The following is a 26,180-nucleotide window of genomic DNA, read 5'->3' on the forward strand; positions in this document are numbered from 1 at the left end:
TACTGGAACGACTTTATTTAGTTTTAAGCAGTGAATAAATAAACATGAGTGCATATAAAGTTGTTGGTAGACAATACAAATGTTGCTAATTGGTACCTAGACGCACAGTGGAAGGTACAAGCAAAAGGGTGGCAAAATAAATAATATAGGTCCACTTTCCCTCAAGGGGTCTGAGTTAACCTACTGTTTAGACGTTTTCCAAGCGTAAGCAACATGGACGTAGTTATTTAGCATTTTTATAGGACGTTGTAGCATTTAACCATTGTTTTTGTCTCTCAGATAATAACTTATTTAGTTGTTTTATATGTTTGTCTCTCAGACGATAACTTATTTAGTTGTTTTATGTTTTTTTCTCACAGACAATAACTTATTTAGTTGTTTTACGCCTAAAATGTAGTCCTGATGGTAACCGATAAAACTGAACTTTATCATGAATACTTTGCATTCCACACTTCAAAACACAACAGAAATGAAGCATATTATCTTTTTAGATTAATTCCTCTAGCGAGAATGTTAAATTAATTCTTGCACAAAACAAAATTACAAAGAAATGCAACTAAAATGATCTAAAACACATTAGAACTGATGAGCATGAGAATAATATTTATGTTTGCCTCCCCGCTGTCAGATTGGTTTAATTTTAACAGCATGTTGGAATGGCCTATTACAGAAGCCGGCAACATTTTTAATGTAAAGAGTGAAATACTAAATTAAAAGTTCATGGCGGGCGCCAACTATTTTTTGACCTAACAAATATATAAATATAAACGTATAAAAATATACGTTTTGAATTTCTTGTCTAAATTAACAATAGTTTAAGGGCGCATTAAAATTTATTGAAGGGCGCAGTGGCGCCGCGTTGCCGACCTCTGGCCTATTAGATTAAACACTTGTTGACACCTGACAGCAGCCTAGTTATATTGGCCATATGTTGACAACTGACAGGATACGCTTATACGTGTATGCCCTTGTGCAAAAACAAACAAAAAAAAGAAGTGTTGGATGAGAAGTATACTTTTTCGTCGTAAATAGAAATTAATTGTAAGATTTCATCATCGGCCTAATGTCACGCACTCACTTTTTAGCAAGTCACTGTTTACTTTTTCATTACACCAAACTGACATTAGTTACAGCTCTTCTGGGCGTAGACAGAAGACTGGAGATTAGATCTCGAGTACAGAAATAAGCTTGTTCGAGAGTGCTATTTTGTCTCAAATGGACAATTATTTTTTAAGTCACAATGTTTTGTATAGACATTTGTTAGAAAAAATAGAATGTGTGTGTACTTTGTACGCACGTAAGAAGTTATTCTTCTATTATATAATTTTAACTAAGTAAATATACTTAACAGGTTATTTGTATTCTATTTAAATATTAAACTAACTTTCTTATCTACCACTTTCAAAAAAAAATTATTAAAACAACCAAAAATAAAAAAAAATGAATCGTCCAGGATTGGAACCCGGGACCTTTCGATCTCTGACCGAACGCTCAACTACTAGACCACCGAGTCGCCTGTAATTGACACGTAAGTTTCGGATATAATTACACAACACGGTGACAAATAGATTGGGTGGTATCGTGATAAAAATATTATACCTACATATTTTATTATCTTACTACAGAAGAAGAGAAATTCAAAGACACAAAAATTATAATAAATAATACATTTACTAAAAACACTAATATATTCTTTTAATGACTTATTGGCGCTGATACAGATACTATCTTGAAAGATTAGCAACTAAACGTCATACTGTCTGTGTGCTCATGCGCGCAGATTTATGAAAAATTTTACTCTCAATCGCGCCTAAAGAAGAATAACTTCAAAAATTTCGAAAATTCATAGTAATGTTTGCCTTCTGTTTACTTAACCATCTACATTATATAGAAAGACACATCTAGTTTTTGTACACAATAAATTTTAATGACTTCTTAATTATTTACAGCGGTATGTTATCCCACGACACAAGACTTCGTTGCGACTTGGTAGACATTTACTATACGCTTTACGGAACTAAACGGCCAGTTTGCCTTCCAATTGCTGAGCTTCACGACATCATGAATCCCAGCAAACATGACGGAAGCAAGAAAATTAAGCTACCCCCGATTCCCAAAACGGTACCACAACCGACTGAACAAGTTAAGATAAGGACCCCGTCTCCAACAATACGGGAAAGTACCTCTCAGACTTTGATAATGGAAACAGTTGATATGGATATAGAGGTTGTGGCTGGCGAAGAGAAGATAGTAATTAAGGTGAGTTGGCAATTTGTTATACAGGGTGTAACAAAAATACAGGTCATAAATTAAATCACATATTCTGGGACCAAAAATAGTTCGAATGAACCTAACTTACCTTAGTACAAATATGCACATAAAAAAAGTTACAGCCCTTTGAAGTTACAAAATAAAAATCGATTATTTCGAATATATCGAAAACTATTGGAGATTTTATTGAAAATGGACATGTGGCATTTTTATGGCAGTTTACGTATTACTACGTTATTACGTAGGATACTGGGCCCAATAAGTGAAAATAACAACTGGCGAATTAGGTATAATAGAGAAATATACGAGCAATATAGCGAACCAACTCTAGCACAACACACTAAACTGCAGAGATTACGGTGGGCAGGGCACGTGGTCCGCATGCATGAGAATAGAATCCCCAGAAAATTGCTGAATGCAAGAATGCAGGGAAGAAGACCTGTTGGAAGACCTAAAAAGAGATGGGAAGACGAAGTCGATGAGGATGCCAGGAACTTCCTGGGAACGCGTTCATGGAAAAGAACAGCGGTAAATCGAAATGATTGGAGAAGCTTATTGAAGGAGGCCAAGGCTCGATTTGGGCTGTAGTGCCATTGGTTGTTGTTGGAATGGCAACAGTGGTTACATGGACGCTTCGCCAGTGAATTTGACATCATAATTTGATGATTCAATATGTTTTTTGTGGAAATATCGCATACATTTGATCACGGCGATATAGAGGCCACACAATCTCAACAATGTTACCCATAGCCCCATTAACGAGTCCTTTTTCGACAATAATGTTAGCTCGTAATATTACTCTTTCGCCGACGAATATCTCCAACTCCTTTAGTAATCTACCTATAGGGTCTATCTATAGGGGGGAAAGGGATGGTCTGGAGCATTGGAGCGTGGTGGAGTGATTCCTATATGACACGGATTAATACACCTCGATCCAATGAATTGTTGCACCCGGACTCCATTTTTAGGAGTGAACAGGTCTCACAGACTGGGTTGAATCAAATTGCTTGTTTGCTTACTCAAAATGCCATATCTCACCTCGTAATGGATCTGGAATTCCAAATTAAATTTAAAATATATAAATAATATATATAAAAAATAAATAATTTCCAATATTTCCCTTAAGAGGATCGGTACGTTTTTTCGGCTGCCATGCTATTCAAATGGGGATTCATTTTTTTCGAATTCTGAGAAAACTAATAAGTATTTTTAAAAAATTTAAACACAGAATGAAAGATTACGTTATTAGCGAGGGCCGAAAGTCCCTGAGAACTTCTTTAATGTTTATTTTAATAAGTTACAGGGGTGAACAACTAAGAGAAAGTTTAGTGTTGTTTTATTTCAAATATCTCATTCAAAATAAACTTTTTATTTATTCTAAGGGACTTTCGGCCCTCGGTAATAATTTAGTCTTTCATTCTGCTTTTAGATTTTTCAAAAATATTTATTGGTTTTTTCAGGATTCGAAAAAAATGAACACAACGTCCGTGGTAATATTTTCCAAATCTATCTTTGTCATACAACGCACTAATGCCCGGTTGCACCAACAGATCTTAAGCTTAAGTCGAGAATATCATAAGAATTAATATAATATAGTTATAATATATTACAATAAGAATACCATAATATAATAAGAGATATAATTATTGATAATAAGGTAAGGATCTAAAATTATGGTGCAACTCAAGTGATACTCAAGGAGGCCCTATTTATAAGTAGAGCTTAGCTAATCTGCAACTTAAGATCTGTTGGTGCAACCAGGCATTAGTCGAATAGAATATTGTAAGTCAAACACTGACAATCAGTGACAATTTTAAATAATTATTTGACATGAATCGGGAATATTTTTAGTTGTTGATTAAATAATATTGATATATAGTGTATTTGATAAATAATTGATTTAAGAGGTGAACCTTATAAAAAGTTATTTATTGTGTATTATTTATGGAAGAGAATACATCAAGATATATTCTGTGATCCAAGTATTTTGTTGTTAAAGATGTTCAAAATTGTAAGCGTTCCATAGTAACAATATATTATTAAAAATTACTTTAACACTTTTCCTCTTTTCTCGATTGAGTATTAGTTTTTGTTGTAGGTACATAATATACATTATTACAATCACTGAATACATAGCTAGTGAAAAAAATATCACATTTATTAAGTGAATTGATAATTTGCAATTATACAAAAAATAACAGTTATCCAAGAACATTCAAAAGCCATCTTTTTAAGCTAGTTATGACATTGTCAAGTAGAATGACATTCTAGTAATATGTACATATCCATACCAGTGTGAATTTTACTACACGTAATTTGCCATGTAAAGACAGAAAAGGTAGGGATAGCCGTAAAATATTTGCGAATTATGTACCCATAGCCTTAAAGTTGTGTGTTAAACATTTTCTTTGATTTGAAAACATTTTCTTATGACATAGAAATTGAAACAACAAAATAATTTATAATTTTATATTGGGTCCTATTAATAATGAAAACGTTTTATAATAACAACTTCTTTTTTATAAAAGAGTAATTATTATTCATTTCCATTTTATTTTACTTTTGTATGTTTGTACTACGTCTATGAACTTTAACTTTCATGAATTATTAACCCAAATTTTGATATTTCAGGAAGAAGAAATCATGGATATAAAAATAGAAACTTCCATGGTCCAGAAACAGGAATACTTCTCCGACAACTCGGTGTCTTTACCGGGTCTAGGACAAAGCGGTCCGATCGGTTTCGAGCCGGGCATGTTCAAAAAAGAAGATGAGGCTAGGCACAAGAGCGAATCACCGGGAAAAATGAAGAAAAAGAAGAAAGATAAGAAAAAGCATAAACACAAACATAAACACAAACACGAACATAAACATAAGGATAAAGAAAAAAAGGAGAAGGATCCGAATAAGTTGAGGTTGAAAGAAGATACTTTGAGCTCGATGAGCTCGACTCCTAGTCCAAATCCCATGTCTATAGGAAGCGCAGAAACAATATAACTTGCGGAATAAGGGTAACGCCTATACATGTTACGAATGAGTCTTATAGTAGAGTGCCACAAACGTAAGTTTGGGAATGAGACGTAGTGTTTCGCGCAGGTGGTCCTGTTTCTACCAGTCACGGAAGGAAACAGGTATCTTTCTCTTGTCGTTTCCCCATTACTGAGGATCGTGATTTCTTCCAATAATCCTAACAATGTTTCTCCATTGGTCTCTATCTTCAGCTGCTCTAAGAGCTTCGCAGAATGAGTTTCCAGCTGAATTCTTTATTTGGCCGGACCATCTAGTTGGTGATGGTCCTCTTGATATTCTCCTCGGAACGTTTCCAGAAACAATTAATCTCTCCAAACTGTCGTCACCTCTGCGAACCACGTGACCAAAGAATTGCAGTATTCGTTGCAGACATATTGTGGACAGCCTTTTTTTAATCTTGAGTTGGTTTAGAATGGAAACCTTTGTCCTATGAGCTGTCCAAGGTGTGCGCAGCATTCTCCTCCAGCACCACATCTCAAAGGCATCAATTTTTTGGCGCTCGCATGCGTGAAGCGTCCAAGTCTCTGCTCCGTATAGAAATATTGAGAATACAAGGGCATTCACCAGTCTCATCTTGATATTTTGAGAGATAGATCTGTCTTTCTAAACTTCAGTTAGGCGACTCATCGCATTTTTTTGCCATACCAATACGTCTCCGAACTTCTGCTTCACAGTTACCATCGTTAGTTATACTAGACCCGAGATAGACAAAGGTATTTACTATCTGGTATTCCTGTATCATGTTAGTCAGTTGAATAGTGTCGAATCTGTCGACCACCATTATTTTTGTCTTGGCTTTATTGATTTTCAGACCAACTTTATTACTTTCGTACTCAACTCTTCGCAGGTGATCAAACATTTCTTGCTCATTTGCTGCTATAAGTGTAGCACGGAGTATAGGAAACAGATATAGCACGTATGTTTTTTCTCATGAGGATCTTTCAGTGCGTCACAGTTTTTCGATTTCTTTCTAACGCGTTAAATTGTATGTGACAGAAAAAAAACGCACGTCGGTGATTACATTTCGTCGGTGACATTTATAACATTTATTGTAGTTGTCAATAGATGACGCCATAATCGAAAATAAAATAATTTGCGAATTATATAATATATCTACGAATATAGTCTGAACAATTTTTAAGACTATACAAATCAAAGAAAATACCATTTTATAAATGCAATAAACACAATTGATTTGATTTTATGCCAAATTGCAAATAGAATGTGACAACTGTCAGATTTAACTAAAATGTCATGTCACTAAAATGTATATTATCACGGACTTACCTTCTTTTCTATCATTTGTGACGCACTGAAAAATGCTTATGAAAAGAAGCATAACAAATAATTATCTACGTACTATAGATTAAAAATACTTTTTCATAGGTATTTTCAATGAAAGGAAAGAATGAATTTGTCAATTTTTATTTTCATAGTTTGTAACCGGTAGTTCTTTCAGGACAACAGACTTAGTAAAACACAGGTTAAAAAAAAGTAAATATATTCAGGATATTTATATACAGTTCAAAATTAAAAATAACAAAATACAATATCATTCTATCTTCGTCCCGTTCCGGAGCGAGCTGCAAAAGAAATAAATTTATAAATATCACAAGGAAAAATTCCTGTACTGGCTGTAAACCATAAACTATAAATCACAAAAAATAAAGACCTTATCTTGTAAAAGGTATATTTAAAATCCCTAAAAAGGGCTGTATCACAACCAAACGTTTTCGGAATCAATATTCCATCATCTGTGATGTGATAACACTGATCATGAAATATTGATTCCGAAAACGTTTGGTTGTGATACAGCCCTTTTTAGGGATTTTAAATACACCTTTTACAAGATAAGGTTTTTATTTTTTTTTAATAAATTTATATTTTTAGCAAAAATATAATAACAACACAGTATACAGGGTGAGTCATGAGGAACTGTACATACTCTTGCCTCGTATAGAGGCTCCTATGGGGAATAACAAATGACCATTAAAAAGTGTCTGCTCCCCTTGTTTAATAATATACAAGGCGAGTTTCGCATTTTGACAGAAATTTATATTCGTCATAATTTTTGAACGGTCAGATCGATGTGTCTCTTATTTTGGTCAATCGTTACACTATTACCACCTAATCAACTGATTTATTCAAACTAGAAAAAAATCAGGTCCGGCTTTAAAAAATTAGTTCGTTTGGGTCTTAGAAAAAATTTCACCCTGTATACGCTTTTTGAAAACTCTAATTACCAGAATCTAGTTCCCCACCCGATTACTTAATTTTTTATAAAAAAATCAAATTTTACTATGAATTAAAAGTTTGGTAAAGTAAACCATAGGTTTAAAAAAATTAACTTTTATTACAAAAATTAATTTTTTTTTAACAAATATTTGATTTATGTTACCACCCAATCAACTGATTTATTCAAACTAGAAAAAAATCAGGTCCGGCTTTAAAAAATTAGTACGTTTGTATACGCTTTTTGAAAACTTTAATATGATTTTTACAAATAAGACAAATAGGCAATTAAAATGGCATATTTATTTTTTTCCCCACATGATTACTTAATTTTTTATAAAAAAATCAAATTTGACTATGAATAATAATTAAAAGTTTGGTAAAGTGAACTATAGATTTAAAAAAATTTATATTTATTACAAAAATTAATTTTTTTTGAACAAATATTTAATTTATGCTACCACCCAATCAACTGATTTATTCAAACTAGAAAAAAATCAGGCCCGGATTTAAAAAATTAATTCGTTTTGGTCTTAGAAAAAATTTCACCCTGTATACCCTTTTTGAAAACTCTAATATGAATTTTACAAATTAGACAAATAGGCAATTAAAATGGCATATTTATTTTTTCCCCACGCGATTGCTTAATTTTTTATTAAAAAATCAAATTTGTCAAAATTTTAACCTAAAAATGAAAAAAAGATGAAATCACGGTTTAACTCGCTACAATGTTCCATTTTAATTTTTTTTTCTGAAATTGTTACAGCACATATCTCTTATCATTGTGAAGACTATGACAATTGTTGTAGACTTTCAGTCTTCTTCTCGTAAAAGTTATGAATTTTTAAAAATAAAAGGTGCAGATTTGTGAATTGCAAAGTTAAATCGCAAAAATTGAGTGAAAAAATTTTAAATATATATTTGATCACGTCTATGTTAAACTATAGAGTCCAAAGAGAAGTGTTATGGGGAGTTTTAGATCTAGACGTGTTATAAAAAAAATGGTGAAACTTTTAATTTCAAGAAAAACCTTGTTTAATTTTTTTTATTTTTATGGTAAAATTGCAATTTTGACAAATTTGATTTTTTTATAAAAAAATTAAGTAATCGTGTGGGGAAAAAAAATATGCCATTTTAATTGCCTATTTGTCTAATTTGTATTATTCATATTAGAGTTTTCAAAAAGCGTATACAGGGTGAAATTTTTTTTCTAAGACCAAAACGAACTAATTTTTTAAAGCCGGACCTGATTTTTTTCTAGTTTGAATAAATCAGTTGATTGGGTGGTAACATAAATCAAATACTTGTTTAAAAAAATTAATTTTTGTAATAAAAGTTAAATGGTTCACTTTACCAAATTTTTAATTCATAGTCAAATTTGATTTTTTTATAAAAAATTAAGTAATCGTGTGGGGAAAAAAATTAATATGTCATTTTAATTGCCTATTTGTCTAATTTGTAAAATTAATATTAGAGTTTTCAAAAAGCGTATACAGGGTGAAATTTTTTCTAAGACCCAAACGAACTAATTTTTTAGAGCCGGACCTGATTTTTTTATAGTTTGAATAAATCAGTTGATTAGGTGGTAATAGTGTAACGATTGACCAAAATAAGAGACACATCGATTAACCTTTCAAAAATTATGACGCCCTGTATATTATTAAACAATGGGAGCAGACACTTTTTAATGGTCATTTGTTATTCCCCATAGGGGCCTCTATACGAGGTAGGAGTATGTACAGTTTCTCATGACTCACCCTGTATACAATCGCAATCTCGCTATTCGGAATCAATCTATCTACATAATTACACACTCAGACTCGTAACTTATCACATTTCAATCCAATGCGATAACAATCAAACCCCGACATACCACCATCTCCGGATGGGAGATAGTCACTACCGCTTATACGGATACAGTCACTACAGAGCGCGCCCACCTTGGCAAAGTTCCGATTCAATCCATTGCATCTCTGCCGTTTGAGTTCTTCCTGGTTCAGTACGCCAAAAGGAACTTATTTTATGATTCTCCTTTCTCGTCTTAAATACACTCTCGGTAAGCATCCAACGGAAAGGTGACATGTAGTGGGGTTCCGCCGGTATGGAAACTCGTTCGATTCTCTGCGGTTGATCTGCCGAACGCCGGCTGCAGGCATCATATCATTACAAAAAAATCCACGAGGAAAAAGTTTTCCTGTAGTTGGCTGTATACTATATATTACAAAAAACATCTAAAATCTTTTATATAAGGTATATTTATTAAAATTCCTACAAAAGGGCTACATCACAGAACTAGTTTTCGATCGGATGACCGATCATCATTAGTGCTTACCTAAAATGCGTATAATCTGATAAGATAATGCAAAGTTTTTAAATTTTGACTACGGTTTTAAGAAAAGGTTATACTCACGTGATTCTAACATGCTAACCACCAAAATACAAAAATATATGGGTAAAAACCCTTTAAAATTGATCGGTCATGGAAAGATAGATAAAATATGTGAACTTAAACATGGATCTACAAAATATTCCATGTACCTATTATGCTCCAGGTACCATTTGAGCCCAAAATTGACATGGCAGAAATGACAGTTCCACAGAAAGTTGAAAAATTTACCTGTTAGTTATGTAGACTCTGGTGTAAAGCTTGTTAAATAGGGCTTTTCATTCACAGTCATTTGTTTCGAGCTTCTGTCATGTGTCACATAATATTAATATATCTACGTCATACGTTATTGGTATCTGGAATGATACAAATCAAAGACGTATGGCGTAGATATATTAATATCGTGTGACACATGACGGAAGCTCGAAACAAATGACAGTCGATGAAAAGCCATATTGAGAACAGTAACGTCAATCACTCCACTGTGATAAATAATCATTTAAAATAAAATTAAACTTGATGTTATAGTTATGAAAATGTAGTCAAGTATCATGATACTATGACAGGAAGATATGCACACTTGCAATTCTAAATTTAATCGACTGGCGCATGACGTCACTGCGAGACTAAACCAGGGAACTTGTGTGTATCTCTTATTTTGACGATGAATCATGTGGCAACTCTGTTTCATTACTATAAATGAATAACTTGAAACTTGAACTGTTAACGGTGAGTGGCCCTTGATGCCATATATTGCACTAAGAATTCATAACTAGTTACTTTATGTGAATACGTCGTTTGAAAATGCATAATTAATTTGTAAAATTAATTATAGAAATATATGAATCTACGATTTGATTGTGTACATTACAAACAAAATAAATAAAGCTACAAGACGTAAATTAAATATTATACAAAGCCGGTAAAACGTAAATAATTTGAAAAATAAACGAATAGCTTATCATACTTCAGACCTTATGAATATTATTTAATATTATTTATTTATTTATGATATTATTTGACACTTTTTGTAATTTTTCTCTTGCGGATATTATAATTTACTTGTTTTGCCGCTTCTAATAGGTTTTTCAGATGTTTATTAATTTTTAATCTACTGCGATTATAAGTACCTACAAAAAATATATTCCTGTTCACTACATTTAGTTACAAATTCCAGGGTTGGTTTTAGTTAAACCACCCTCAGAAACGTGGTTTACCCAAGTAAACGATTTATCGTTAGCATCCGGAATCCCATCGTCTTAACGTTCCTACAGCTGGAAGGTGGTAGCTTCTTTTTCTTAATAAACGATAATACCTTGTCCTGCGTGCAAAGAAACTGAAGCAATATCTTCAATTGGCCACTTAATTTGTTTTTAGTTTTTAATTTTTTTAACTGCCCTTTAGTAAAAATTCTTTCAACTGTACTTTTTTCGTCCTTCTCTCTACTAAGAAGTTCCTTCAATTTTTTATTTTCAGTTTGCAAATTCTTTATTTGTTCCATGGCTTTTTGACTATGTCGTATTCACTGAAATTAAATAATTTTTAAGTAGATCATAACAAATATGTATTATGTAAATTTGTAGATTTTAAAAGGTTTTTTCTCTTACATTACAGTTTGAGTAGCGATATCAGGTTGACATTTGACATTTCAGGTTGTAGTTAATTTGTATTTTCTCTGTGATAAAAGTTAAATATATAATAAAAACATTTCATTACCATATTCGTAGTAAAAAATACATCCAAAATGAGTTATTTATGGAGCTATCAAAAATAAAGTGTTACTTCGAATTCAGAGTTCTATTAAAATGGCCATTAGTATCTATAGAAACATTTTGTCTGTCGTTAAATTGTGTATAAAATCAAAATACTTACATGTTTTTTAATATATTTCTTATCTCTATTCTTCTTTTGCGTGTATTTTCAATCGATGTTTTAGCACTTGGGGTCTTTATTAAATGAAGAGAAGGTATTGCATCATTTCTTAACTTCCACTTGTTGTCAGGTAATCCCAATAGTTTTTCTTTTAAACAATAGTCAGCTTCTACAAAATATTTTGAGCATATTCTCGTGGTGTCTACATTAAATTTGTCTCGCTGAAAACACTTGGAGACCCACACTTTACGTATGTGTTTGTCTCTAGGAAACACGAAGAAACGACACTTCGAAAAAGTTTTACTTTTTTTATTATTATTGTTTAAACAACCCACCACTGCACAATAAATAGTAAACAAAAATTAGTCTTCTTTATAAAGTAGGTACAGATAGCCGAGAGCAACTTGCGTTCGATAAACAAATTAGGTAATATTAACACAGTAAACTGAACGTTTTCACCACAAAATTTATATAACTATAAAATATAAAAGTTTTTACTACATAAACGAATCAACAAAAATCTCATTCAATACGTTTTGAAGCAACACGTGAGACATAACTATTGTATTAACACGAATGAACATGAACACAAATAATAAAGAATTCAACTTGGAGCCAGGAAAGTTGTTTCTGGTTTACGTCACAGTGAGCGATAGGGATGCAAGACCATCATGCGCGTTGATTTATCTTCTTGTCATAGTATCATGGTCAAGTATGTTGTTAATGAAGGTGGTAGGCAATCCACATTACACATAAAATCGAAAACTGTGAACTCGATAATAAATCCTCTTGTGATCAGACTTAGGATTTAGAAAAGCATTTTTATGTTGATTTAAAGTTATCGAATTTATTTAAATAGTTGGTAGTTGTTGGAATTTGTGTAAGTTCAAGAAAAGATCACACTAGGGGCGACAGAAGTGTAAAAATGTCTCAAATAATCTAGGAGCGATATATCATTAAAAACAAGCTCAGACTTAGGCGACTAATTCCCAAGGACCGCGCAGGCTACCCGGAACTCTAAGGGTTTGAAACCAAACCGTCATAAGATGTAGTTAACAGTAGGGGGAGGAGAGGATTTAATATAAGGTGTATATGAGAAAATTAATGTGAATGGAACATGAACGGGACCCAAAAAGAAAAATAAGACTTTTTGATTTGGTTTTAGTATGAATGGGTGTTAACAAGTGGTATGTTATGGTAATGGCAGATTGAATAGATGGGGTGAAAATAGTCATATGTAGAATTAAGGGGGATATCAGTAATTGATATATGTCACTGGATAGATGATAGTGGTTTGATGGATGAAGATGAAAAGAAGATTATAAGTCCCAATATTATAATTACTACTACCAATATACTAAGAACTAATCTAAAAATTACTTAATAAAATATCCAACACGACCAAATCAATAAGTCAAACACTCTGTGCGATACATGCTTCTAAAAATACGACACTGGTAAGTAGCGTACTGGTTGTTCCCATAGTAACACTAGTAAACACGATCCATTGCGCATCGTCGAGGTATTAGTCATATTCTCAAACTTAAGTTTATTGCAATATACAATACTCGTCATATCTTTTTACAGTTGAATCCCTGAATCTTTACTCGTGCATCATAATTTAAAGCATACGAAATAAGTCGATGATAAGTCGGAAATTGAAATTTACTAAATGCAACAGCAAATAACAGTAAGTGACTTGCTGTTACGTTTAGTAAATTTCAATTTCCGACTTATCATCGACTTATTTCGTATGCTTTAAATGATGACGCACGGGTAAAGATTCAGGGACTCAACTGTATATATAAATCTTTCAAACTTATTTTTCGCTGTTTTAGATGTCACGGAAAAGCGGGGAAATTTTTTGTGACTTTATGCGTACTTTTATCCTCATAGTTAAATTGAGGAATTCATCTACCAAATGTTATGAAGTGTGGGCTTAAAAACTCTTCAAAACTGATTGGAATAGTGAGACAAACATTATAATAGAAGAGACAAGTCGTGTTACAAGGAACTGCTCTATATACACAACCTGTCAATAGATAGCTAATCAGCCGTGTGATGGATGACCGAAGTTATCTTTAACGTAAAGTTATCCTGTAGTTAAGTTATAATCCTCGAATTGGTGTGATGTATCATATTTAACTTAACTACTTTTGTTATTTCTTGACAGTTCTTGAGTTATCTGATATATCAACTGTCACTTTATAACGCGACGTTAAACTTCAAGTTATGAGATAACTCTGTAGTTATGTAAGGATATGTAAGGTACGGTTCATCTTATGACTTGTTTTTAGACAGAAATCAAGTGAATTTAAAAGCTAATAATTCATTCTGTAATATAATAATTAAGAATGTGGTTCTTTTCATGAGCATTTTTCAGTGCGTCACAAATGATATAAAAAAAGGTTAGTCCGTGATAAATACACATTTATGACATTTATTCTAACATGACATTTTAGTTAAATCTGACAGTTGTCACATTTTATTTGCAATTTGGTATAAAAACAAATCAATTTTGTTTATTGCATTTATAAAATGGTATTTTCTTTGATTTGTATAGTCTTATAAATTGTACAGATTATTTTTTTTTATATAGAATAGTATAATATTATTTAATATTATATTATTAGCGCCATCTATTGACAACTAGATTAAATGTTATTAATGTCACCGACGAAATGTAATCAGCGACGTGCGTTTTTTTGTGTCACATACAAGTTAATGCGTTAGAGAGAAATCGAAAAACTGTGATGCACTGAAAAATGCTCATGAAAAGAACCATAGAAGGGTAATACAATTTTAAAAATTATACAAAAATCAAATCGAGAGATATGTTGAAATTTTATTTTAAGTACCTACTGAGCTTTCTATCCAGAGTTGCCAGATGATATTTTATAAATCCCCCACAAATTCCCTCAAATTGAAGCTCAAGTACCCCAAATTTAAATTTTTGCGCATTTTAATAAATTAATAGTCAAATAAAGAGAACAGTAAACCAAAATTATACTACTTATCAACGAGGGCCCTGGAAATAATTAATAATTCCTATCGTGTTTGATTATATGAGAGTATAATATACAGTTCTATGTACATTCGCAAATTTAATTTACCATGACTCCTTAAAATCCCCCATAATTTTCCGCCCCAAAAAATCCCACTACAATTTCTGCTTAGAAAAATTTCCCTAGACGCTTTCAAATTACCCCAAAATTGTGGGAAAATACACCAATCTGGCAACCCTGTTTCTGTCTACCGTTTGAAACGCCACCGAACCCGAACAACTGTTTGCTGTTCGGTCATCGCCGGTGGCCGACGATGGGTATTTACTTACGGTCGTCTACCCATCCTGTAGCATGTTCCGAACAATCTCTCGCGCTTACTCCAACTTGTACTATTTCTACATAAGGTTTTCTTTGTTACGTCAAACTTTGTTCCTCAAATGTTATTTCTAATATAACGTTGAAAAAATAACTGTCTCATAACTGTGAAGAATGCATCACACCGAATTTTACCCAAACAGTTATGGGCATCGTTATACCTGAGAGTAATCTTAACTTTAACTCAAACGTTAAAGATAACTTCGGTCATCCATCACACGGCTGAATATTTCAAATTTGATGTATATAAATATTTTTTAAATAAAAATCACTAAGATTCTGTCATATTTTTTTTATTTAACAGTTTTTTAACGAATTTTTTCGTTTATATTTGAACTTCATTCCTGTTCTGTTTCTATGAGCTGTATGGTTTTAAAGTCTATCAGTAGGGTGCTAACCTGGCTGTGTAGACCTAGCTGAGAGATGGATAGAGGAATGAAGACATTAGAAGAAAATGTAACGTACAGTGTATAAACGTATGGTCACAAAATAGACAAAAAAGGATGGAATAACCACATAAGCAGAATGGGGGAGCCAATTGGTAGAAGTATTGGCCTACCGCACAAAAGATGGAGTGACAACCTTCCGTAGAGGTATCAATCCGCCAATGAACAAGCAGAATTGCTTATAAAGGAGAAGAAGAAGAAGATCTTTGAACTTTTAGTGACAGACGTTTCAAGCGCCTATAAAACAAACATGATTAAATTTATTTCTCATTTATGTATCATTTTGTGGATCAATCAGTTCATATTGAACTATTATAACCTTTTTTCATTCACATTTTCTATTAGGATATATAGCCCAGTAAATGAACGGAAAATTCGGCGATACCGTGTAATTTTCAGGGGCAACTCCGAATTGCATGAAAATTTGGATTTAGGTTCTACTTATCCTCCACTTTAAAGTTGAAATTGTGCCGTTGGTTGCTTTTACTTGGGGGGTGACAGTCACCTCTTCTCGGGGGTGAAAAAACATACGTTCAAGATAAGGCCGGAAATGCACAAATTGACTGATTTTAAGCAACTTTTGTTCTATAGAGTTTTTTACGTAAGTTATCACTTTTCGAGTTATTTGCCATTGAAAATGTAGATTTTTCGACAAAAAAACTACGTTTTCAGACGGTTTTTCGCAAATAACTCAAAAAGTAAATATTTATCGAAAAAAATATCCTTAGCAAAAGTGTAGCTTATATAAAACCCAAAAAAATGGTGTATCAGTAAAGTCTATCAGTCAAATAAAAACAAAGTTGTAGCTCATGAAAAATACGTTCTTATTCGTCTAATTCCAAATCGAATATTTCAAGGTGAAATCACCAAAAAATTAAGCACTTTTCGGGAAAAACCCATTTAAACGTTTTAAAGTGTTTATAAAAAGCTTTGTTCTAATTGTTAACAAAAGTTTTAGCATTAAAAATAAGCGAGTTAGGCTCAAAATAAAGTTGGCCCTCTTTTTTTTTGTAAAAAAATCATGAAAATATCGCCGTGTTTAGCTCCCCAAATGAAATTAATCGTTACCGCTTTACAAACAATTTACTTACCTATCTATTTTTTATATGATCTGTCAGGCTTACCGGTTTAAAGTGTTTATTTTTGAAAGGGTTATAATTAAGAAAGCTTAAATGGGTCACTAATCATGAGTGTATGCAAATTTTGAACAGCCATAGATTAATTAATTTTTGTCTTACGGAGAAACAAAATAAACTACCATATTTACAATAGCAAAACCTACATTTTTTTACTCCTTAAGATTTTTCTTATCACTAATACTTTTTAAGTATAATAATAATTAAGAATATGGTTCTTTTCATAAATTTTTAGAAATTTTTTTTTTATTATAAAACCGAATGTTTTCAAAAATAAGCACTTAAAACCAATCAAACTTACAGATCATATAAAGAATACACATACAGTTAAAATAGATGGTAAAGCCAAACGATTAATTTCATTTACGGTGCTAAATAGAGGGAGGTTTTCACGATTTTTTTTTACCAAAAAATGGGGATAACTTTTTTTCAGTGTAACTCGTTTATTTTTGATGCTGTAGACTTTTGTAAAAAACAAATAATAAGCTTTTTTTAGATACTTTAAAAATGTTAATAAGGGTTTTCCGAAAAACGCTTCTTTCTTCGGTGATTTCGCGTTGAATTATTTGATTTGGTATTAGACGAATAAGAAGGTATTTTTCATGAGCTATAACTTTGCTTCTACTCAATCTGTAGACTTTACTGGTACATAAATTTTTTCGTTTTTTTATAGGCTACATTATGCTAAAAATATTTTTTTCGATAAAATATTTAATTTTTCAGTTATTTGGGAAAACCGTCTGAAAACGTAGTTTTTTTGTCGAAAAATCAACATTTTTAATCGCGAATAACTCGAAAAGTATTGACTTACGTAAAAAACTTTATAGAACAAAAGGTGCTTAAAATAAGTCAATTTATCCATTTCCGGCCTCATTTTAAACACGCGTTTTTCACCCCCCGAGAAGGGGTAAATGTCACCCCCCAAGTAAAAGCAACCAACGGCACAAATTCAACTTTGAAGTGGAGGGTAAGTAGAGCCTAATTCCAAATTTTCATGCAATTCGGAGTTGCCCCTGGAAATTACATTCCAAAACGGTCATTTATTGGGCTAATAGGGCAACTGGAGAATTTACATTAACCAAGAAATACGAACACTCATTGGACAGCTTTTGCTAAAAAGTGTTTAATCAGTAGATTACTATAGATAAATCATGACTAAGTGGTAACTACGAATATAGATAGAAAGACACTTCACCCGTCACTGTCTATTTTACTAAAAGACTACTGAGTGCGCATGTGATCTCCCCTTCACCACCGCGACCGTAACATAACTCGCCAACAAACTATTACTGTTGAAACATGAAAAAATCTTAAAAAAAAACCCATGGTGAGAAAGTGCGAAGACTGTAGAATTATAAGCCTTAGGAGCCATTTACTTAAAACATTTCTAAAGGTCATTCACAAAAGAGTATATCGTCGGTGATTCTGCAAAATTAAGGGAACTAAATGCCTATACGATAGTTACGATTTATGTCTTTGATGTACCTAATCTTAGTTTATTTTTTTGTCTTTTGATTGGTTTTTTATTGGAAGTTCCCCCTAAGGCAAATTTCTAGATCCACTGCCTCTGGCACGAAAAAATCTTCGATTCTAGCCGGCAATTCCGAAATGGCAGACGGTGGATCTGTCTGACTCCTTCAGCATTCCCCATATGTACGCATCTGGTGGCGTTAGTTCTGGTGAGTGGCAACTGCCAAAATGATCGCGCAGTATTCGTAGAGACTCCCTGGCAGTGTGACGGGTTGTCCCGTCCTGCTGAAACCATTGTTAATTTTAAGCTTGGGCCGTTTTCGTGACCTTTTTCGTATGACCGAAAATAGTACTCCGCCATAAATTTTTTTTTTGCAAAACTGAACCATTCTGAAGCTCCCAACAACCAGTACTATGAAAGAGCAAACAACGAGGATAATTAATAACAAGGAAGAAAAGAAAAATGAAAACAAATGTCAAACGAGAATTGGTACATGGAATATAACCTCGATAATAGGAAAGGAACGTGAATTAACAGAGGAAATGGAAAGATTTGAGCTGCAGTTGATAGGAATAAGCGAGACGAAAAAGTAGGAAATGGAATTGTCGATATTGGAGGGTAGCATATACTATACTATTCCGGAGTCCAGATAGGACAAAGGGCAAAAGAAGGCGTGGGAATAGTTGTAACGAAAGAAATGAATAGAAGAATAACCAAATTCAAACCAGTATCATCAAGAACCATATACATAAAAAGAGTTATAAGAAGAAGAATGTCACATAATACAGGTATATGCACCGGTAGAAGGAACAGAGCATGAAAAAACAGAACTATTCTATGATGAGATACAAGAGGAAAGCAACAACATCATTTTACTAGGAGACTTGAATGCACTAATAGGGCTTTTCATCGATTGTCATTTGTTTCGAGCTTCTGTCATGTGTCACATAATATTAATATATCTACGTCATACGTCTTTGGTTTGTATCATTGGTATATAGCAATAACGTATGACGTAGATATATTAATATTATGTGACACATGACAGAAGCTCGAAACAAATGACTGTGAATGAAAAGCCCTATAGGAAATGATGAAAATATGGCATTAGGCTGCCTTGGAAGGTATGGTGAAGAGACAATAAATAGGAATGGTAGAAGAATGATAAGTTTCTGCCAAATAAATGACTTGTTAATAGGTAATTCTTTCTGGTATCAACCGAGAAACGAAAAATATACATACGTAGCAGAAGAAAGAAATGCGAGAAGCATAATTGACTACATAGTATATCCTCGAGACGCAGAACTAACGATACAAAATATAAAAACAGAGAACGAAGCCGAACTCGGTACTCAACACAGACTAGTGACAGCAGAGATAAACATGAAACTAATGGAAATAATAGAGAGACCTCAATATACAAGAATAGCAATACATAAGATGAAAAATATGGAAATGAGGAAGTTATACCAAAGAGAGATCGATAAAATACTGGAACAGCATGAAAACAATGAGGAAATATGGAAGAGAGATGGAAAAAATTGAGAGACACGTTATGGAACACTGCAAAACAAGTATGTGGAATAAGAAAGAATGGGAAGAATAATAAAAGAACTGGATGGTGGAATAAGAAAATAAAGCAAGCTGTAAAAAAGAAGAAGCGATACATAAGCGTGTGGAAGCGATACATAAACACAAATGAAGAGCAAGACACAGACGAATACAGAAGACAGAGAAATATAGTGAAAGAACTAGTAAAAGATGCGAAGAAGAAGAACTGGAAGGATTCGGTGAAGAATTGAACGAAGGTTTTGGGAATAACAATAAACAGTTTTGGAATAAAATAAGAAGCATGAAAGGAACAAAAAGGAAACAAATAAGAGGAATTAGAAATGAGCGAAATGAATTGAAAACAAACATACAAGACATACTAACCATATGGAATAAGCACTATAAAGAAAAATTCGAGGCAAGCAACGAACAAAATGAGGAGAGAGGACAGCAGGCAAGAGAAGAGGATAGAGACAATCGAGTAGACGAAATTCATATCAAAGATATTGAAGAAGGATTGGCAAGAATAAAGATTGGAAAAGCAGGAGGTGCCGATGACATAGATCCGGAGATGATGAAGTACGTGGGAGAACGAGGCAAGCTTTGGCTACTGGAAATAATGAGGGAAGCATGAAGAACAGAAAAGATACCGGAAGACTGGGAAGAAAATTTATTGATACCAATACCAATACACAAGAAAGGAGATGAAGCGGAATGTGATAACTATAGGGCTATATGTTTATCATCAGTGGCATATAAAGTCTACACTGGGATAATAGAAAGGAAGCTCAGGAAAGAACTGGAAGGAAAACTAGAAGAAGAACAAGCGGCTTTTAGGAAGGAGAGAGGAACAACAGATAATATATACATACTGAGAAATATAATTGAAAGGAAAAACGAAATAGGAGAAGACTTATATATTACGTTTATAGATATTAAAGCTGCTTTTGATTCTATAAATAGAAAAGAAATATGGTCAGTAATGGAAGATCTGCAAATCCTGCAAAAGATAGTAAGCGTGGTAAAAAGTACATATAGAAACGTACTTGCTAAAGTGCAAATAAACGGAAACAGATCGCCAATAATAAACCTAAGGAGAGGAATAAAACAAGGGGACAGTCTCAGCCCAGTTTTTGTTTATATTAGTAATGGTTAGAGTAATGAAGAGCGCTAAAAGAAGGTCAAGGCAATTACAGTTAATAATAGGGTACAGGAATTTAGTTCCAGTGAGAATGGAGGGATTACTATATGCAGATGACTTAGTAATAATAGCAGACAATAAAGAGAAAATGCAAAAATTAATCGATATCTGGGTGGAGAAAATAGAAAATTTGAAAATGTAGGTAAATATAAAGAAAACGAAGACCATGATAGTAACCCAAAAGAAAAGGGAAGAAATAAACCAAACGATATTTAGGTGCAAAAACAAAATAATAGAAACAGTCTCGACGTTTGAATACCTTGGAGTAATAATATCAAAGGATGGAAACATAGATCAAGAAATCTCATATAGAGCAAAAAAAGCAAAAAAGATCTACTATGCACTAAATAAAACAATATTTAGAAAGGAAGAAATAGATAAAGAAATAAAACTGAAGGTATACACAACGCAATCTCTGTACCAACTTTAATATATGCAAGTGAGACATGGGTAAACAATGCAAAAATAGACAGCACAATAAACGCAGCGGAGATGAAGCAGCTAAGAAAAATAACAGGAAAAACGAAATTGGACAGAATAAGAAATGAAGATATTAGACAAAGACTGAAACAGGAATCGATAATAACCAAGATACAAAAAAGAAAATTAAAACGGTATGGACACATTAATAGAATGGACCAGGGAAGACTACCAAAGCAGATGATGGAATCGAAAAGATATGGTAAAAGAAGAAAAGGGAGGCCAAGGAAGAGATGGATCGATCAGATTGTAGAAATTGGACAGGAAAAAGGAAAAACATATCAACAAATGAAAGAGTTAGCAAAGGACCGCTTGAAATGGAAGAGACGGATAGAAGATGAGTAAAACCTCCGAGTGGCCCTGAGGGGCATAAGGAGTTTCGAGAAAGAAGAAGAAGAAGATTCTGCAAAATCTCATATGAGAATTTTTTTCCAGAAGTTAGTTTTTTGCCCTGTCAGAAACTCCATTAAAAAATACACATGTTAACGTAATGAAAATGTCATTTCGTAACTATGTTAACGTAATCAGGTTTCTTGACATTTTCATTACGTTAACAAGTGTATTTTTTAACGGAGTTTCTGACAGGGCAAAAAACTAAATTTTGAAAAAAAAAATCTCATACGAGGTTTTGCATTATCACCGACGATATACAAAATGCGACGAACAACTAACAAGAACACAATTCGGATTTCGTGATGCTCTGAGAACACAGGAGGCCTTTTTTGCTGAACAAGTGCTACTTCAGAGATTCAGGGATGTAAATTGTGAGATATTCGTATGCTTTATAGATTACCAGAAAGCATTTGACAGAGTAAAACATGACAAATTAATAAATCTAATGCAAGAAATTGGAATTGACAACAACAATCTGAGAAGTATCAGAAACATTTATTACAATCAAACGGCCAAAATCAAAATAGAAGACCAGTTAACTGATAAAATTGCAATAGAACGAGGAGTACGACAGGGCTGTATTTTATCTCCACTGTTATTTACTGTTTATTCTGAATGGATATTTAAAGAAGCTTTGTGTGAAAGGAATGTTAATAAACGGTGCACCATTCATGAATGGTTGAGTAACATAAGATATGCAGATCACACCATAGTTGTTGCCGATAATCTGAATGATTTGCAGGTATGAACAAATCGCATAACAGAAGTCAGCAACAGAAACGGACTAGCTATTAACATTAAAGAAGCGCAAATTTATGACAATTACTAAAAAAAACAATACTGAACTCTCAACTTACAATCAACCAACAGACTATCAAAAGAGTCGAATAATATACATATCCTGGGCACAAATTTAAATAGCCAATGGAATCAGGCAACAGAAATTAAACAGTGAATAATAAAAGCAAAAGTAGCATTCGTTAGAATGAAATTTTCAACAGTCGAGACATATCATTAAAAACAAAATACCGTCTGTTGAAATGCTACATATTAACATCAGTTCTGCTCTACGGAATGTAAGCGTGGACACTAACTGTTGCATCTATGAATCGGCTCGAAGCTTTCGAAATGTGGTGTTATAGGCGCATCTTGCGTCCAACGCATATCCTGGGTTGAGCGAATTACTAATGTGGAAGTCCTGCGTAGAATGGGGAGAGAGTGTGAAATTCTCATGACCATCAAAACTTAAAAAATTAGAATATCTAGGACATGTAATGAGAAATCAAGAACGTTACGGCCTTCTCCAACTGATTCTCCAAGGGGAGGTAGGTAAATGGTAAAAGAGGACCGGGAAAGACGCATTTCCTGGCTTCAAAATTTATGAAAGTGGTATAACACGACTACCACTGCACTGCTCCGCGCTGCTGTAAACAAAGTCAAGATAGCCATGATGATAGCCACTTCAAGAAGAAGAAGAAGAAAACATGAAAGAGTGGAGCAACAAATTCAACAGACTTAAGTTTTTGCGTTTTATAAAATTAGAGATCAAATCCTACATACTCATGCACCATAGTAGCAATTTGATTCATATAATATTACGTAATTCATATAATATTATTTATAATAATCAAATTCAAAGTAGCAATTCAAATAACTATGTATAGTATATAGGGCTTTTCATTCACAGTCATTTGATGGTCATTTGTTTCGAGCTTCTGTCATGTGTCACATAATATTAGGGAGTTTTTGTGCACACAAATACGTAAACGTAACGCATCTTTTTGACATATACGCTTGCGCATTAATGGTTAAACTCCCGTATCGCGATGTTAGGTTCATACGCATCCCTATCGAGCCGAAAGTCACCGAATACACACGAGGATCTTGCCCGATTACCTACCAAATGAACATTTCATCAGCGTACTACTCGTTTCTAAACATTTTAAGGTTATATTGGTTATTGGTTAGTCTATTTGAGTAAAATTATTCTGTGTTTGTAATTGGAAATTGGAACTTCATAATAGATTTAAAATTTTATTGTTTTTAAGTTGTCTATATAATAAAGCAAAACAAACAAATCTTGCATTAATTTAAGAAATACAATGATCATCACAATTAATAACTAGATAAACAAATGACCTAGTTTCAGTAAAATTTTCAAATAAATATTACCACACTATTTACATTATACCTACTGGAATTCTGATGTAGGTATACAATAATTTACAACTAAAAAGTAGGTATAAACAAAAATAAAAAAATTTTAACCTAAGGAAAAATAATATTTTTATATTTAAATAGAAGCAATTAAAACCATACAATTTCATCATTCATTTATCTTTTTTTACATTTGTATATTAATTGTATATTGTGTGAACATTGTTTTATTTTTTTTAATGTCAACGGAATTTAAAAATGACTTTACGATTTGCTTTACGTTACGTTAAGGCAGTTACAAAAACTACCTATTTTAACATTAGGGAGTTTTTGTGTACACAAATACGTAAACGTAACGCATCTTTTTGACATATACGCTTGCGCATTAATGGTTGAACTCCCGTATCGCGATACGTATTACCTAAGATTACGGGCTGGTACGTTAGGTTCATACGCATCCCTATCGAGCCGAAAGTCACCGAATGCACACGAGAATCTTGCCCGATTACCTACCAAATGAACATTTCATCAGCGTACTACCTGTTTATAAACATTTTAAGGTTATATTGGTTATTGGTTTAGTCTATTTGAGTAAAATTATTCTGTGTTTGTAATTGGAAATTGGAGCTTCATAATAGATTTAAAATTTTATTGTTTTTAAGTTGTCTATTAATAAAGCAAAACAAACAAATCTTGTATTAATTTAAGAAATACAGTGATCACCACAATAACCATACAATTTCATCATTCATTTATCTTTTTTTACATTTGTATATTAATTGTATATTGTGTGAACATTGTTTTATTTTTTTTTAAATGTCAACGGAATTTAAAAATGACTTTACGATTTGCTTTACGTTACGTTAAGGCAGTTACAAAAACTACCTATTTTAACATTCATCCTCTACGACACGTTAGTTGCTTTACGTATACGGAGATGCGTACGTTACGTAGCAACAAAAACTCCCTAACGTTAAAATCATTTCCGTTATTCAATATTCATACTGCGCATGCTCCATTGCTAAAATAACGTTACCGTATTCTCCTCGAGTTACTTGATAACTCTCTATATATCTACGTCATACGTTATTTTTATATACCTTGACACCTTGACACAAGCTTGACACAAACCAAAGACGTATGACGTAGATATAATATTAATATTATGTGACACATGACAGAAGCTCGAAACAAGTGACAATCGATGAAAAGCCCTATATGTATTCAATGTATTCAATGCATCGGGGTGTAACGCCGATATCAAGTACGGTGGTCTAGCTATCTTTGTCTGTCGTGCGAGTGTGAGCGTATCTACCAAGAGGTGGGAGTAATGGAACGACAGTTACACAGAGGCGGCAGACATCATATGCTAGAGAGAGAAAGTTAAGCGCCGGTAGAGAGAGATGGATAGACCACCGACCACAACTGCTCCGCGTTACGCTATTTTTCCTTAGAATATAAAATAAATCTTTTTCCGAGTTGGCTAAAACAGAGGAGAGGAATCGAGATAGGACGACCTTGAAATTTTTGTACACGATTTTGCCTGTTTGCTTGGTTTCTCGCTAGGGCGGCGGTGGCGTAGAAATAGATGCTACTTTTGCATTGGAGTGAATGTGAAAATTTCGAAAATAATTAATTATTCGTAGTTAATATAAGATTATTGGTTTTGGTGGTTAATATTATTTAAATATGAGTGCCAAGAAAGCTTACACTAAAAGAACTTGCTTCGTACCGGGATTTATATCGAGTTATCGTTCCGATAAAAAATTTAAAAGGGAACTTCATGAAGTTAATAAAGACTTTTTATAAAGATTTGTCTTTATGTTATTTATAACGTTCGTGGATTAAACCTATTCGTTTGTATGTTATTTCCTTCGGTGTAAATAAAATTTGTGCCTATTATTGGTTTTTATTTTAACCTGAAAATTATAGTGATAATAGTAGGAGGATCTTGAAAGTTTTTCTGTCGAAACAATGCATTTTTTGAGACAAAATATTTCACAAAAATTAACATTAATTTTATAAAAGTCAGACTATCGTCTGCGTAGTTTATAGACATATATTTTTATTAACTAAATTTAAACATCTGATAGGTAAGCTTTCAGAATATAGATAAATGAAGTATTCAAAAGAAAAAGCAGTTTAAATTTTGATAAAAAGAATAATTAAAAAGA

General features: G+C 32.8%; 1 protein-coding gene across 1 annotated transcript in view; it reads left to right on the forward strand.

Annotated features, from left to right (window-relative positions):
- Nucleotides 1–15,456, forward strand: part of LOC114342650 (transcription initiation factor TFIID subunit 2) — a 79,548-nt gene extending 64,092 nt beyond the window's left edge. Inside the window, exons 14-16 of the mRNA XM_050647310.1 lie at nucleotides 1,950–2,259; nucleotides 4,903–5,282; nucleotides 13,630–15,456. Of these exons, the coding sequence (XP_050503267.1) occupies nucleotides 1,950–2,259; nucleotides 4,903–5,268 (676 nt within the window). The 3' untranslated portion in view covers nucleotides 5,269–5,282; nucleotides 13,630–15,456. The remainder of the gene's footprint in view (nucleotides 1–1,949; nucleotides 2,260–4,902; nucleotides 5,283–13,629) is intronic.
- The last annotated feature ends 10,724 nt before the right edge of the window (nucleotides 15,457–26,180 follow it).

The sequence above is a fragment of the Diabrotica virgifera genome, chromosome 3, assembly GCF_917563875.1.
Source record: "Diabrotica virgifera virgifera chromosome 3, PGI_DIABVI_V3a".
Classification (NCBI taxonomy): domain Eukaryota; kingdom Metazoa; phylum Arthropoda; class Insecta; order Coleoptera; family Chrysomelidae; genus Diabrotica; species Diabrotica virgifera.